The 16,942-nt window shown below is 35.4% G+C and overlaps 1 protein-coding gene across 1 annotated transcript in view; it reads right to left on the bottom strand.

Annotated features, from left to right (window-relative positions):
- The window catches only part of SATB2 (SATB homeobox 2), a 234,964-nt gene that overhangs the window by 43,227 nt on the left and 174,795 nt on the right, over positions 1-16,942 (bottom strand). Inside the window, exon 10 of the mRNA XM_044669668.1 lies at positions 3,461-3,658. Coding sequence (XP_044525603.1) covers positions 3,461-3,658 — 198 coding nt within the window. The remainder of the gene's footprint in view (positions 1-3,460; positions 3,659-16,942) is intronic.

Below are 16,942 nucleotides of genomic sequence, written 5' to 3'. Positions count from 1 at the left end.
ACCCTAGACCTGATGGGATGAAAAAAAAAATCATTCATTTCACTTAATGCTTGACTATGTCTTGTCACCAATTTTATATTGTCTAAAACTCAACCATAAATTCCTAGTATAGAGCTCATACTTATTTTACAAGGTTTTTTGATGCACCTTGTCTACAATATAGAAAATAAAAGATGATTCCAAATATTTTAGAGAGCTAGAAGAAAAGTACCAGAGAGATATACTGAATTTGAAACTACATATATAAAGAGGGTTTATTATCAGCGATCGATGGGTGAGTGAATGTGACATAAAAATTTTATTTTACTCTAAAGAGTGATTTCAAGCCTTGGAGGAACACCCAAGAACCATCTCATCATATCAGAGGAAGTAGAAGGGAAGGAAGAGCCTCTTGGGACCCCTTGATGTCTCAGAGCCTGACTTTTGGATTAAGTCAGTGGAGGTACATAGCAAAGGTCTTTCAGAGAGTAGTTAGTCCTTTTCAGATCACATGTGCTGGGCCAACTGCATTCAACAGTCTCAAGAGTTCTGCTATATTTACTTGCCAGCTGGTTCCACTAATTTTTCTTCATTTTTCATATTATGTTTGCAATAAATAATTAATCCACAGCTTTGTAACTTGCTGACAAATATAAATGCAGCAGTGTCATTCAGAAATAATGTAAAATAGGGTTTTGTGAGGGTTTTTTTAATAGACTAAATTATCAAGGCCATCAAGAAAAAAGAAAAACCTTATCTGTAATCATTTAGGTGGCAAGATCTAAGTGCTGAATAGAACCCTTTATGAATTAATCACTGCTAAGCTTTACATTTCTCTTTAGAGTTTACACAGTACTTGACCATAACCTCAGGAGCCAGAAAGCATAAATGGTAACTATCTTCATTTTGCAGATGAGCAAACTGAGACTCAAAGATTTAAAATTATTCAGTTACAGGTACACAGCTAGTAAATATCAAAATCATAAATTAAACCTGAGTCAACTGATTCTGGAATCAATATTTTATTTTGCCATATAACGTTATTTGTAAAATAAGATATTATTTGTACAGTGCTTAGCACAGGGCTTGACACACAGTAAGTGCTATATAAAAACTAGGTATCATCATTATCATCATCATCATCATCATCATTATTATTTTATTGTGGGTAGATGGAAAGGATTAAGTGAACATTGTGTTGTTAACTTGGTGTTCATCAGTAAGTAAGGGAAGTTCCCGCAGTGAAAGGAGATTACAACCCCTAGTGACTCAGAACATCTTTTGAGAGATGCTACAGAAGAATTTTCATCCCCCTGTGGGGAGAGTGGTGGTAAGTATCTTTGGCTTTGCCAAGCTGGGTCATTAGCAAGCCTGTACTCAAGGCCCTTTAAGGCTGATAGCACTTTCTGGAGCTAGGATCCAAGGTCATCTCTCTATCAAAATAGGTTTCAAGGTTAAAGTTTCATTTAGGGTTATAAAAAGATAACAAGGTGTCTGACCTCTACAAGTTGAAAATAAAATACATAAATTACCAAACACAGATCAATTCCTGATGATTTTCTTAGGCAGAGAAAATGTTTTAGGCCTATTTTCAAAGGAGTCTACAAGTATTACAAGTACAGACCATCAAAAATATAATCAAAACCACAGATCCATTGATCACTGTTGATATCTCATATAAGCAAAAGAACTTTTAAAAACTGAGTATTGGAAGCTCATAGTAATTAGAAATAAAGAACAATGAATGAATAAAGTGAAGAGAAGGAGGTAAGGTGTCTTCATCAAATTTATAACATGTTATATCCTTGTTCAGCCTCTCTGAACTTCTGAGTTTAATAGTTATTCTATGGTACACATGTGCACTGGTATCTGGAATAAACTATATTTTGGTTATTCCCTATTCATTTTAATCTGGTAGAGTTGCTATCCTCAAAATAGAGACTATGAATGGTCCCTTGATTAACATGACCCTAAAAGAGGCTCAGCTAAAATTCTAGGGTGACATATTCTAATGTTCGGGTAAGGTTCCTGTCAAGTCTGGGAATAGCAATTAATGGGCCCCAAGGATGCTATGTCTTATGGCTACCTTGACATATACCCAGTTGGCTTAGAAGCCAAACTTCTCAGAATATTTTTAATTCTTAAATAAAACAGGATCACAAAATAAACAAATTAGTTTGAAATATCATTATCAAAATATTTTTAAAAACATTTCCTGGAACACAGGTTAAGAAACTCTTGGACTAAATGATCTTTAAGTCCCTTCCAGATTCAATGCCTAAGATTCTAAGAAGGTGAACTATTTGTTCTGATTCACTTTTTTGGAAATTCCCAAATCATTACCTGAAAGCACTAAGCAGAACACCCTGCATGGAAAAATGGATATATTAGATCCATTTTGTTCTGGGCCCTTGACTAAGGTGAAGGTGGCTACCCTGAAAAGGAGAAAAGGCAGCACTGAGGAAGAGGGGAAAGTGGAAGGAGCTGTATCTTATGTAATTTGATGAGGAAAGTGATGTCAGAAATTCTTCCTTCTTGCCAAGTACCCATCAGTCTCTGTCCCTAATCTGTACCTCCTTCACTTTCCGTTTTAGTGTAAAAAAAAATGACAGGATCAAATCATTGAGAGTTAAAGTGGGTCAAAGAGAGATGTCCTTAAAATTTCTTCTTCGGTGGTAGATAGTGGTTGGTGATCTTTCAGGTCCTTCTTTCATCTAGAATAATGGTCTAAGAATAACCTACTTATTCTATCTGGAAAAAATCAACTTATTTCAGAAATAAATGCCCTTTTCTCCACAGAAGATGAAATTAAACAAAAAAAAATCTAAACTATTACAAAATTTCTATTTCCTGCTTTAGTAAATAGACAAATTTATTTGTTCGTGACCTAAGATAGCAGATGACTTAAGCAGAACATTAATAAGTTAGGATAAAGCTCCCCAAGTAGCTACTTCCTTCCCCTATCTTAGCTAAAACATTCCTTAAGGACATTTCTAAATTAATGAAAGAATACAATTGGGAATAAAATTATTATCTATTATGCATAGATGGGATGTTCCAAGTGAAGTGATTTTGCATCATGACATCATAGATAAAAATAACTCTAGTTTGGTGGTGGTTTAATGGAAAAAATGGCAGGATTCAGGATTGAGACCTGGGTTTGAATCCTGCATGTGTCATTTACCAAGTGAGTGAATGGATATCAGTTAGCTCATTTGGAGCAGAGGGTAGACTAGTTGAGTGCTGAGGTCTCTTCCAGCTCTAAATCTGTGTTATCACTATGTATAATGTATATACGTATAAGCAGGTGGGCATACTCAGAACTCAGGGCATCTGCCTTTTGAAATAGGCATTAGTGTACCCTCATGCATTCTACCAGACAGTCTAAAAGGCTAAAGGAACCTAGAGCCAGGTTCTCTGTGGACTTTTGCAGCTGCTACAAACATAAAGTCTCATTCACTAAGAAAGTTATTACTCTGACCTGCACAGGCTCGGGAGTGAGCTGGACAACATGCTGCATGCGCTCACTGTGATGATGCCTGGACTCCTCCTCATAGATCACATCTCTCTCATGCTGGGGAAGGTTCAGGAAGCGGCGGATGGTGCACAGGTTTTCCCAGAGGGTGCGGTTTTCTGGACTTGGGTTTTCCTTCCAGCGGAGTAGCTCACATAGCCAGCCCTAGAGAGAGAAGGTCACAGGAATCAATTTCCAAAAGGCAGGTGCACCAGATATATTCACAATCTCAACAAAAATGCAGACTCTACTCAAACATTTCCAAGGTCTTTCCCTCTGAGGATCCTTAAAACCTGAAACCACAATTGCTTATTATATCCCATTGGGCAGTGTCTTAATTATTTTTCTACATGTCCTACTGAACTTGAGAAACTTCAATTTCATTAAAAGTAACTGAAAAAAGACTAGATTGACCCTAAAATAAAAACAGATGTTCAAAAGATACCCATGATAAAATACAGTTCAAAAATACATCAAAATTATTCAGTTGATCTTTCAATCACAAGGTGGAGTAAAACAAATCTATATTTCAAAAGGACAAGTTCTGAAGAACAAATACAACCAGTTTAAGAATACAAAAATACCTAGAGGGATAGTGTCTTTTCATAATGGCCAAGAATACTATAAAATGAAAAATGGCACTAAAAATGGACTGAAAAGTAAATGATTTTCTCTTTAATTGTCTTTTATTTTTGATAAACATAGTTCAGGTGCCTGTGACCTTAGAGCCAAGATCTGCTTTAGTGGAACCTTTCCCTAAGGGTCACACCTACATGAGATGGACCATGAATGATTCTTTTCCTGCTTTGGCTTTGGGATATTCTCCATCTACTGCAACTGCATGAGGAAGGAAGAGAGTGTAATGCAAATAATGATGGATTATATGAAAATAATAGAGAGGATGCTGTCAACATCGCTTACTGACTCATGTCAAAATATTTTACCTAGTAGCTTTCTAGCCCATCATTTCCAAGCTATAGCTCTAATTTTTTCTAAAGCAAGAAATGCCCTTGTTGTTCTTGCTTTTCCAAAATAATAAAGCTTAAAAACAATTACCTTAAAATTCATGAAGTTATATGAACTCTTTTTAAGAAAAAAAGGAAGAAATAGCAAAATCCATCCCATAACTCACAAGCCAATGAAAGCTCCTGACATGCATTATAAAAACCCCATATAATATCATAAGCCGTTGTTTGTCTAACTCTCCACTGTGTCTTCTGCCTTTACCCAAAAAAAAGGCAAGATTTGATTATCTCCGCTGCATCAGCCAAGACAGCAACACCAGCTGTTCTCATTGTGCAGCCTCTTCCTCATGGCCTACATGTTAATAACCTGATCATTCCATTTTCTCCTTCAACTGCCGGCTGCAGCACAGCTAAGAGACAAAAACCCAGGCCCATCTGCAGCAGCTGTAGGCACTGAACTGTGAAGCCACTGGGGATTTATAAACTAATCTGTAACACAACACTGCCTTGTTTTTACAAGTGAGAGGCCACATTTGCGCAGACCTGATCTTTTCTTGCAGTAAACTGGGAGCTGAGGGTGGTGAGAGGGTGAGGAAGAATGGAAAGGAGATATCTGATCATCCGCTTGGAATTTTTCACCCCCAAGTATTTTCATAGCTATTTTGGCTAACCCTAAAGTCAGGTGATGGCTGGATTTTGAGAAACATTATATGTAAATGCATATATACGCACATGTGTATATATATATGTGTGTACATACATGTTTGCATATGTGGAGGTGCACTTGAGTACATGCATGAATATAGACACATATACATAAGTGTACATATAGATGTATATCAATAAAAAATTTTAGAACTCCACAACTTTTGTCCCTTCCAAAAATATCTCCGAGTCCCAAAGTGTTCTCTCAGGGGCTTCTTTGTACAAAGGAAGGAATTTCTGAAATGAAAAATTAAACCATCTGTGGAAGAAATAAGCTCCTATTTCTCTATCTTTTCGCAGATCTGAATAAGTCTCCAACTGAACTCTTTCAAATGTTTCAAACAGGTATGTTTAACATCTCCCAGGGGATGCTGGAGCATGAAGGCCAATCATTTAACAGAAAATAAAAACAAAAAAAACCTACATCTGTTAAAAGACAAAGTTCTGAAAGACCCAGACCTTAAGGAAGACGGCACCTGCTGTTCTGATTGAGGCATGAATTGCATTGTGGGAAGCCTCAGCTTGAAATGAGACAGGTGACAGCTGAGTGGTATCTCCACTTATGAAACTTGGAATGTCTCACACAACAGTCATTGCGGCATTTGATTTATATGCACTGCTATAATCTGCACTCATTACAATCACTTAGAACAACACTACAGGCCTCATTATGGACTGTGTGCTCTCTGCCATTAGTCTTTAAGAAGTATAGTGCTCAATTTGCCCAGCAACATGCAAGGTCCTGACCTTGAAGCTATTAGGGAGCAGATTAGACACAAGTGTGACCATGTGTGCAGACATAAGCAAACCAAATTAATTTCTGGCACAGGGCAGTATCAGGCAAGACCCTATCCTTAGGACACTAGAGAACTTTCTCGATTCCCAGGTGGTGCTAAGCTAATGGCATGTTTAAGAGAACCTAGTTTTGAAGGTGAAGCACATCCATGGTATTTAGAAGGTTATTAATCTAGTTTCCCCACAAAGTATTTGCTTGGCTGATCAGATTAAGGGATCTAGCCTTCAACAGCACACCCCCACCACAGCAGGCCCCAAGAAATCTGTGATACTTCACAGCCTCAGACATATTGCACCATGTGTACCCAGCTGCTACAATAATTAGCTTATGAATGTATCAGCTGGTTCTGTGATTTTTATAAATAATAACTAACCTACAGAGCAGAAAGATTTTCATGAGCCTAATATTAGCAAGAGATTGCAAGGTGGTCCTCACTCTAACTTGTCATTCTACTAAATGCCCGATTTATGTTCCCATGTTTTATACTAGTGGGTCTCCCTTTGATGCCACATATAAATATTTATTTCATGTCTGAAACAGCAATTTATTTTTGTCAGTTTTCTTCACAACAGCAATTATTTGTTTCCTCCTCATTCGGATGTACTCTTTCACTCTGTGTAGTCTTCTATTTATCTTCAATAAATTTATCCATTTACCTCTTTTCTCACCCCTCTCTCCAGTTTCTTATTTACTCTGTCCCTCACCACACACATTTGAGATGCTTATCTCTCTTATACATAGTGCCTATTAGATGGCACAGCAGTTAACTTGGCGGGAAATGTCAATACTGTTGCTCTACCAAAAAAATAATACCTTTAAAATAGTTTGTAAACCCCTTTTAGAAGAAATGAAGTATCCTGGATTGGATTGGAGATTTTTTCCCTTTTTTCATTTATATAATCTTTGCATGCCATCCAAGAAAGTTTTACAGGATCAGGCAAAAAAAAAAGTGTAAATGTCAAATAAAACAGTGACAGATGACAGTATTCTCTATTGAATAGCACTGTTTCTGTCGTGCATGTTCAATGGGAACTCATGAATTATTAATAAACAAATCTCCTTTTTCTGTTAAAAATCTCAAGTAGTTTTTGTTGTTGTTGTTGATCCCTGTGTGATATGCAGAGCATTCCAGGAGAATTATTTTTCATGTCAGAAATGCTGACGTAGAAGTTAATTCAGTGTCCAGTCTTGGCCAGCTTGATAGGCCTTTTATCCTGAGCATGATCTGTCTGAATGTTTGTGATGCTCTCTTCTCTGCTTGGGTTGTTTTAAGTTATGGTCAAAGGTGAAATATAAATTACATCAAGTCACGTTAACGTTCTGATATGATGCCTCCTTTAGAGAAGAAAATGAGCACACTTATGAGTGTCTAATAAATAGCTGTTCCTCAAAGCAGCATTCATTTTTAGTAGAAATATCAGATTCAGAGGATATTCATAGAGCTAGATGAAATCTTAGGTCATCCAGTCAAAACCCAACCCTATCCTCCCAATCCTTCCATTTTACATAAGGAGAGAACTGAGGTATAGGGAGAAGTGATTTGTCCAAGATTGTGCAAAAATAATGTGGAAAAAACACTGGATATGAAGTCAGGGGGCCTGGGTTCAGATCCCACCTGTGTGGATTTAAGTAATCAACTGATCAACAAGAATTTTTAAGAAACTGAACTAGGTACCTAAGTACTGCCAGGCAATACAGATACCCAGAAAACAATGAAACACTCTCTGCTGTCAAGAAACTTACATTCTGTTATGATTGGTGTCAGGTGAGAAGAGACGGTTTATATATATAAGCACATGCAAAATAAAATCAAGGTTGTTTAGGGAAAGAAGACATTAGCAGTTGAGGAAATCAGGAAAGGGTTCCCAAAGAAATTAGTACTTGAGCTGAGTCTTTAAAACAAAGTAAAGGACTCTATTAGGTAGAGATGAGAACATTGCAGACATGAGGAATGGCCAGTAGAAAAACAGAGGGATAGGAGTGTGTGAAGAATAGCAATATGTACATTTTGTCTAGACTGCTGAGAACAAAAGAGGGAATAATGTACTATAAAGCCTGTGGGATGAAGGCAAATTGTGAAGGCAATTACTAGCCAACCAGTTCAACTTATATTTTATCCTAGAGGCAAGGAGAGTTGCAGGAATTTACTGAGTAATATTGGGTTTATTGGGCAAGTAAAAAAAAAACTCTCTTGGCCACAGTTTCCCTTTAAAATGAGTGGGTTCCATGCACTAGATTAGCTCCAAAATTCCTGCTAGCTCCAAAATCCATGAAACAGGTTCTAAGGGACAGAGCTAAGATTCCAAACCGAACGTGAACTTCAAATCTAGTGTCCTTTCCTCTACAACAGGCTAACCCACTTTACCTTTAAAGTCCCTATAACCCTGATGGAAACAAAACTTAGAGAGGAGAAACATATCTGTCATTACTATACAGGAACACACATTAGGGTTTACCAAAGAGATCATGATTAAAACTTAATTGTACTGGCAGTGGCTGGGTGGCTCGGTGGATTGAGAGCCAGACCTAGGGATGGGAGGTCCTAGGTTCAAATCTAGCCTCAGACATTTCCTAGCTGTGTGACCCTGGGGAAGTCACTTAACTCCCATTGCCTAGTCATTATCGCTCTTCTGCCTTGGAACTAATACACAGTATTGATTCTAAGATGAAAGGTAAGGGTTTAAAAAATACTTATTTGTACTTGCAAAACTTAACACTTCACAAAAACAACTAACAATTCTGGCCCATTCTTAGTTCTAACCTAAATGGGTTAATAGTACCTAGAAAATTAATTCACAAGCAAATAATATCTATTATACCATTTTCACTATTTTGCCCTCTCAAACAATTATATCAATCTACCCTCTAAGGAAAACAATCCAATCATACTTTCAAGACATGCAGGCTAGGATACATTTGTGTCATTAATGGTTTAGCTTGTTTGCAGATGTAGTCCACTCTACACAATCAATGAATTGCTTAATAACTTCATAGAAGGCTAATGTTGTTCACAATTCAAAATGTGTTTTAAATTTGTTAAAAGACCTTATTTTTAAAATCTTATTGTAATCCTGCCATAAAGAGGATAATCATCTGCAATTTATCTTTTTTTATAAAGAAGTATTTTCATATATGGGTCAAACTAAAATGAAATATTTAAGTCTCAAAATTCCAGAACATTTTAAAAGACAGAAAAAGAAACTTAGCATCATGGCCATGAGGAGAATCTGGCTTGAAAGAAATTTTCCCCCAAAAGGTTCTAATTAATAATGATATTGCATTGAGGTACTAAAACTCAAATGTTACCCACTCTCATTTCCCTTAGTGTTTTTTTAATGTAAAAAAGTTCTTTCCACTAGACAACATTGTCAATCCATAAAACTCTGAAAAAGCAATTTACTTTCCTTAGGGGAAACACAAATTCCAAATACAAGAGAGCTAGTCACCATGAGGAGCACAGGTAACCCTTTGTCTTTAAGCCAAACATGAACTGTACCATCTATCAAGCTGATGACTTGAAAGATAGAACTTTCTACCTCAGTTCAAAACAATCAAGTTCCTCCTCCAGCCTTTGGTCTTGATTTTCTATGAGAAAACTCTTTGAGGAAAAGAAAAGTTCTTGTATTTGTATCTCTAGGATTTAACCTATGCGTGGCACTATTTTTTACTAAACAAGACACCTCTGATTTCATAGGTACAGCAAACTCATTGACAAGAAAACTGCTAATGAAGACCAGGAGCTATTCTACATTTTATAGGCTGAAAGACAATGAGAAGTTATTGCTGGCTATAGGTTTATCAGCCTCTGTGGTTTAGAGGTAGGACCTGATATTCAGGTATTCTTGACTTTGAAGCTAATGAATTAAACATTTATTTAACGTTTATTGAGCTCAAATTAGAGATTTGGCTCTGTGAAAGAGCTGGGAATATGGATGCAAAGAATGAGACAACTAAAGGAATGTGTATACTAATGGGGTAGACAAAAAGTGTGCATATAAACACATACAGAATATATGTTGTTACTAAAATACATATTTGCATACATATGAGCATACAAATGTACTATATATAACTATTTTGTTTAAGCTGATATGTATATATCAGCTATATACTGCCATATATGTGTACACACATGTGTTTTAGACAGGCATGTATAGTGTGTGGCGTGTGTATATATTAGGCTATTATGTGTAGATGAGTATATACATGCATCATATGTACATATGGTACATGATAATGTACATGTAGAATATTTCTATTTGCATGTGTAATATATGTAATATATGTATAACATATAGACATATATTAGCTAAGAACAAGGTAGTATGGGAGGGAGGAAGGGACTAGCATTTGGGGAGAACAAGAAAGACTTTATGCAGAAGATGGTGCTTGAGCTGTGTCTTAAAGAGAGAGAGAGAGATTCTATCTACAAGGCAGAGGAATGAAGAAGAGCATAAATGCTTGTTGAATGCATGTGAAATATTCTTTTACTGAATATTTATTGAAGACCCACAAAGTACTGAGTACTGAAAAGAAAATAGTGCCCAATCTTCATTCTCTAGGAGCTGACAATCTAAGCATATATACTACAAATGCCAAACATGTTACACTTTTAAAATATTTTTTGATTTATTTTTATCAGACTTACTTTTCCTTTTTTAGTACTATTTATTTGATGGAATTTTTTAAAAAACACCTTGTTTAGATTGAAAATGAATGAAAAAGGGCAATTATCAGGCAGAGGAAAACAAGAATAATATGAGGGTAATTGACCTATAGAAAGATTTTAAAGATGGTATTAAACTGAAAAGGATTAGAATAAATTATATATATGTATATATAAATATAAATAATATATATAAGTAAATATATATATATATAAATTAATAATAAAGAAATATGGGACTCGTCTAGACCCGTGGGACAGAGAAAGAAATCAAATAGGGAAGATGTTTTAAAGGTTGTAAGGGCAGGTTCTCCAATTTGCTTGAGAGTCTCTCAATGACTCAGTCTTCATTGGGAAAATAGTGATAGTGTTATATTTCCTTCAAGAGGGCTATCTTATGCTTACCAGTGGGATAATACCTATGAAAGCAGATATGATATGGAATATACATGTGGAAAATCAAGAATGATCTCCAAAGGGGAAAAACTGAAATATTAAAATACTCGAGTGTCACTGGTTTACAACAGAGACTCAGATGCACGTTAGTAGGAAAAGTGGATGACTAAACAGTTTCCAGAAGCAACAAAGGGGGATCCTGTAGTATAGAGCAAGGATCACTGAATCTGGAGTCAGATGATCAGGGTTTAGCTCCCAGATCTGTTACTTACCCAGAATGTGACCTTGGATAAGTCACTAATTTGGATAAGTTTTACCTCTATTGGTAAAACTTGTAAAATAAGAGAATTACACTAGATCTCTATGATCCCTTTCTAATTCTATGACCCAGTGATTGTAGAAGATAAAAACTTTGAGAATGGGATGGTCTGGGAAAATATTAATACTTTTTTTCTTTCTTCTAATAGGTATACATACAGAAACATACACACATACACACACACACACATGATTGAATGAGTTGGAGTAGAGAACCTATAAAAATAAGAAAAAAAATGACTACAGAGAAAAAATATATTAGGAAAACAACTTCAAACTGAAATAAAAAATTAACTTCTCTCTCTAAAACACTATATATATAAACTGAATACATGGCATTATATATATGGCATAATGCATTACATATAATAGTAAGGATTTGTATAGCATTTTAAGGCATTTCAAATGCTTTATAAATATTTTATTATATTCTCACAACCATTCTGGAAGATAGGTGCTATTATAATTCCCATTTTACAGATGAGGAAACTGAGGCCTAGAGAGGCTAAGTGATTTGCCCAGGCTCACACTATTGCTGAGTGTCTGAGTCAGGATAAAAAATGCAGGCCTTCCTGACTTGAGGGCCAATGCCCTATCAGTTCATCACATCATCTAACTGCCTTCACAAGCACATATAACTACATACGCATATACATAACCACACATATACTCCTCTAACCCAACCCCGATGGATCATTTGGTTCCTCTGGGATCTGTAGGGAGCAGATATCAATGTATCAGACTGCTCCCAAGGTCAAACTCTGAGAGACAGCACAGAAAAAAAAAATAAAATAGACAGTTAAAACTCTAGGCCACTTCCTAGTTAAGTATCTGTGAGCATATTTAATTTTATTATTTTACTATTAAGCTATTTGAGCCCTTTCCTTCACCTGTAAAATGGTGATATTAGTACCTAAGAGCTTATATTTTCTATTGCTGTATCAATCTGTAACATGAAAAAAAAGATGCATATGTATGCAGATGGAATTGATTCAGATTGGAGATTCAGACCAGAGATAGTTAAGGAACTGATGAAATGGAAACTGTTTTCATCAACATGAATCACCGGCTCCTCTTTAACTCATGGTCTTAGAAGGTCACCAAGAGTGAGATGACTTATTTGTGGTCACACAGCAGTTATGTGTCAGAAGCAAGACATGAGCCCAGATCTTCATGACTCCACCATCACTCCATCTATCTGCAATACCACACTGTCTCCCCACATAAATACAAACCATTATTATTATAGTCCAAGAAGTCAGCAATCTTCAAAGACATGCCTTAAGAACATGTATAGCATTAAAGATGTATTGCATGTCTTTACTTCAAACAAGACAAATATAAGATTAAATTAGCCTTGTTTCTCTAATAAATCATCAGTTCCACAGCAGCAAGGTTTATGTCTAATTAATCCCTGCATCTCCCCTACTGCCCAATTTTTGTGCACATAGTAGGCACATTATAATTGTCTGCTGAATTTGTTTGCTGAAGACAATTAAGTATAAAAATGACAAATGTAATTTTTCCTTAACTGATATTCTCTAGGAACTGCAGTGAATGAATGAATAGGCAAATGAACAGTTCAGAGGGAGAATGATTCAAGACTCCTCACAACATCTATATAAAAGGCCATTTCCTCACCCACATCTTCAATGCAGAAAATGTCAGCATATGTAACCAAAAAGAAATGTTTTATGGGTGCTTCAAAAGAAAAAAACACATTATTAACCACAGACAGATCGCTTTCTAAATGGAAGCACACAAAGTCCCAAAACAAACTTTTGTAACTGTGAAAGGATTTCTCTTCAGATGGTTGCAACTCTTCTGAAGTGTGAAATGAGCCAGATAATATTCAGCTCTTGTTTCTTAGTCACCGAATTCTCTTTTCATGAATCCAATAAGTGTCTATTAAAATAAATAAACCCCCTAATGATTCAAGATAACCTAATCAAGAAAGCCAAAATGGATAAAAGGCTAACTACAAGGGAGAGTTGTCAAGGGCTTCAATGAATTCTTGACAAGGAGGTCATCTAAACCTTATAAAAAACATTATACTCAGCATTTTGTTACAGTTCAAGGTTAATTATTTTATACCTTGAATGTGGTAACTAAAAATGATGTGCTTCTTTTTTGTTTTTCAAAATCATATATGAAATTCTAAGTTGTATTTTCACGGGAACCAATTTTCTGCTGTCCCCTCTTCTATCTTCAAATCTTAGAATATGCATCATATCTTTCACAGTTGAACATTTTAAGTGGATATGCTTGTAAAGACTAAGTCTGTAATTGAGAGTAATGGGGATTTTATTTAAGAAGAATTCTACAATCTTTGGTGATTGAAGGGTCATAGAGCTTAAGGCAAGTGGGGCCTCACAATAGCTAAGATTAAGCATATTTTTGGTCTCAGTATAGAAAAGGAATAGCCTAAAAATACAACTTCTGTTATGTAAAGAGGAGGGACCTCCCTAGTTTTGTTTCCTCACCTAAGCTCTGGAGGGATTTTTGCAGATGTTTTCTTCTGGGCATGTGATTTCACTAGTGTAGGAATCACTCAGTGTAGACTTCTACAGATGCAGATAAATCACTTGCAGTAATTTACAAACTATATTCCTGCCTGAGTCACAAATTGGCTGTGTGATTCCAGGCTAGTTACTGAACCTCTTGGGGCTCTAGGCAACACTCAAGAGTGAGGAGTTGCAGAGAATGTACTGATCTGCAATGATAAAGGTAGTTCGCTAATCAAGGAGCTCCCTGTGCCAATAAAATCACAGATCTAATACCTCACCCCTGGTGATTTATTTCTATAGACAAATGAATGGTTTTACAGAGCGGCTGAGATAATAAATAGCTGCTAGCATGCATTGGTATCAGCTCCTGAAAATAGGTCTTTCCAACTCCAAGGACAGCCTTCTCTCCAGTATTTTAAAAAATACTTCAATGATTCTCATTTTGTTACCAAATCCAATTCTTTCTCATCCTCTTCTTATCCTTCCCTTCTATTAGGGGGAAAAACATGCTGCCTCTCCATAGTGAAAAAGTTGAGGCAAAATATGTCTTTAAAAATTTTTGAAGGGGAAAAATTGTCACAAATGAAAGCTAATGAAATGACTTTATTTCAACTTTAACCTTAAGTATCAAAGATGAAGTCCCATGCTATGTAGCATTCTGTCATAGGAACTTTTTTCATCAGTGGAGAGAAGTAAGTACTTTAGGGACCAAGATCAAAATATCAGGAGTAAAAATTATTTTAAAGAGAATGTCAATATAAAAGATTACATCATAAACAGATCAGAGGAGGACCAAGAAAGAAATTGCCTTTTGGATATATGGCTAAGAGAAGCATTCATGATCAAATAAGAGACAGAGAATATCCAAGAAAATAAAATAGACAATTTAATTATATAAAATTAGAAAGTTTTTGTACAAGCAAAATCAATGCAATTAAAACTAGAAGAAAATAGGTTACCAGAAAAAAAAGACATTGCTGCAAGTTTATCTGCTATCCAAGAAAAATAAGAAGATTCAAATTTTAAGAAAAAGAGCCATTTTTAAAAGGATATGTGATCAAAGGATATAAGCTAGCATTTTTCAAAGGAAGAAACCCAAGCTATCAACAAACAGGAAAAATGCCCACTAATAATAAGATAAATGCAAATAATATGTAACTAAGATTCTACTTCATACCTATCAGACTGACAAAATGACAAAAAGTGAAAATGACAGTTGTTGGAGTGGCTGAAAAACTGACACATTAATGCACTACTGTTGGAACTCTGGATTGATACAGACATTTTGGGGGAGAGGGAAGAGATAGGGAATAAGTGTTTATTAAGCACCTACTAAATGCCAGGGACTTTACAGATATTATCTCATTAGAACCTTAAAATAATCCTGTGAGATAAGTGCCATTATTATCCTCTTTTTACAATTGAAGAATCAGATTTAAATAGAAACTAAGGGGCTTCCCATAGCTACTAAGACTTGCCTATCCTATGGAAAGCAATTTGGAATTATGCCTCAAAATTCACTACAATATACATACCTTTTTTGATTTAACTTTACCATTTCTAGGCCTATATCTCAAATAGATCAAAGGGGGCGGGGCAAGGACTTAAGTGTAAAAATCTTTATAACAGCTTTTTTTTTGTACTAGAAACTAAGTAGGTAGTCATCTTTATGGAAATCTTAAAAGACGGTAAATTAATATAATGAAATTAATGTAATGGAATAATTTCAGAGGAATCTGGGAACAGAGAAAAATGAGTATAACCAGAACAACAATTTATACAATAATGAAAGCAATATAAAAGGGAAATAGTTTTAAAAGAATTGAGAACTCCTCTCAATGCAATGGCCAGCTTCAGTTCCAAAGGACTGGCGATGAAACATGCTACCACAACTTGACAGGGAAATGATGACTCAAGATACAGTATAAGACAGATGTTTTTGACACAGCTAATGTGGGAATTTGTTTTGTTTGATTACGCATATTTGTTATAGAGGTTTGATTTGGTTTCCTTTTTTTCTAATAGAAGTGAGGGATGTGAGATTGAGAAAGGATTGGGTTGGGTAACAAAATGAGGATCATTGAAGCATTTTTTTAATAAAGAGAAAATAAAAATAATGAAGACACAGACCAGGAGGACAACTTTGAAAAATATAGGCATTATACACACACACACACACACACACACACACACACACACACACACACACACACACTCTCTGTGTGTGTGTGTGTGTGTGTGTATAAAGAAATGAAGTATATAATAAAAACCTGAAGTTTATGTACAACATTCTGTTACTATTCTATTAAGTGTATGGGAATGACCACTTTATTTAATATTGGTTAATTTTGGAATGAAAATAGATTTTAAAAAAGAAAATACTGAAATAGGCATTGTAGATTGCATGCCAAAGTAGTGGAAAATACTTGATCTAAAACCAGGTTGCTCCCCAAACTTTCCATTAGTTTTAATTCTACAAACTTGTTAGTTCTTCAAATTATGTATCAAAAAGTGGCATGAAGTATTTCAGATCCCAATAATGGGCAAATCTTCATAAAGTAGGATGAACATGTTGTCAAAGAAATGTGATTTGGATGACACATAAATATTTAAATGGACATATGTGTGTATGTATACCAATACATAAAATATATTGATGAGTGTGTGAAAGCAGTGCTTTGCATCCAGTGCTTTTAAAAATGCATTTGATCTCTGTCATTCATCTTCATTAACAACTAATTAGATACTCCCACAAAGGATTGTTTAAGGGCATGAAATATTCCTATAATTAATTAAGGAATGAGAATAGGGGAACCCAACTACAACACCATGAAGGTTGAGACCCAAACCGAGACTGATAGAGTTTAATTTAACTACTACAAGATTTTCAGTTCTGGGTCCTAACTCTTGGTATAAGACATCGTTATTTTTTTCTGGAAGTTGGGGTGATTACAGTAAGAGGGATACAGAGACTTTGTCATTTTAAAGGACAAATTCCAAGTTTAAACTAGACAACATTGCTTGCAGAAGGAGGTTCTGATTTTAGAATAACTTTAACTTGTTAAGTATCAGTAGTATTTTGGTATAACTTTCTTT

This window comes from Gracilinanus agilis, chromosome 3, assembly GCF_016433145.1.
Source record: "Gracilinanus agilis isolate LMUSP501 chromosome 3, AgileGrace, whole genome shotgun sequence".
In the NCBI taxonomy this organism is placed as follows: Eukaryota; Metazoa; Chordata; class Mammalia; order Didelphimorphia; family Didelphidae; genus Gracilinanus; species Gracilinanus agilis.
This window is presented reverse-complemented; position numbering and strand designations above follow the sequence as displayed.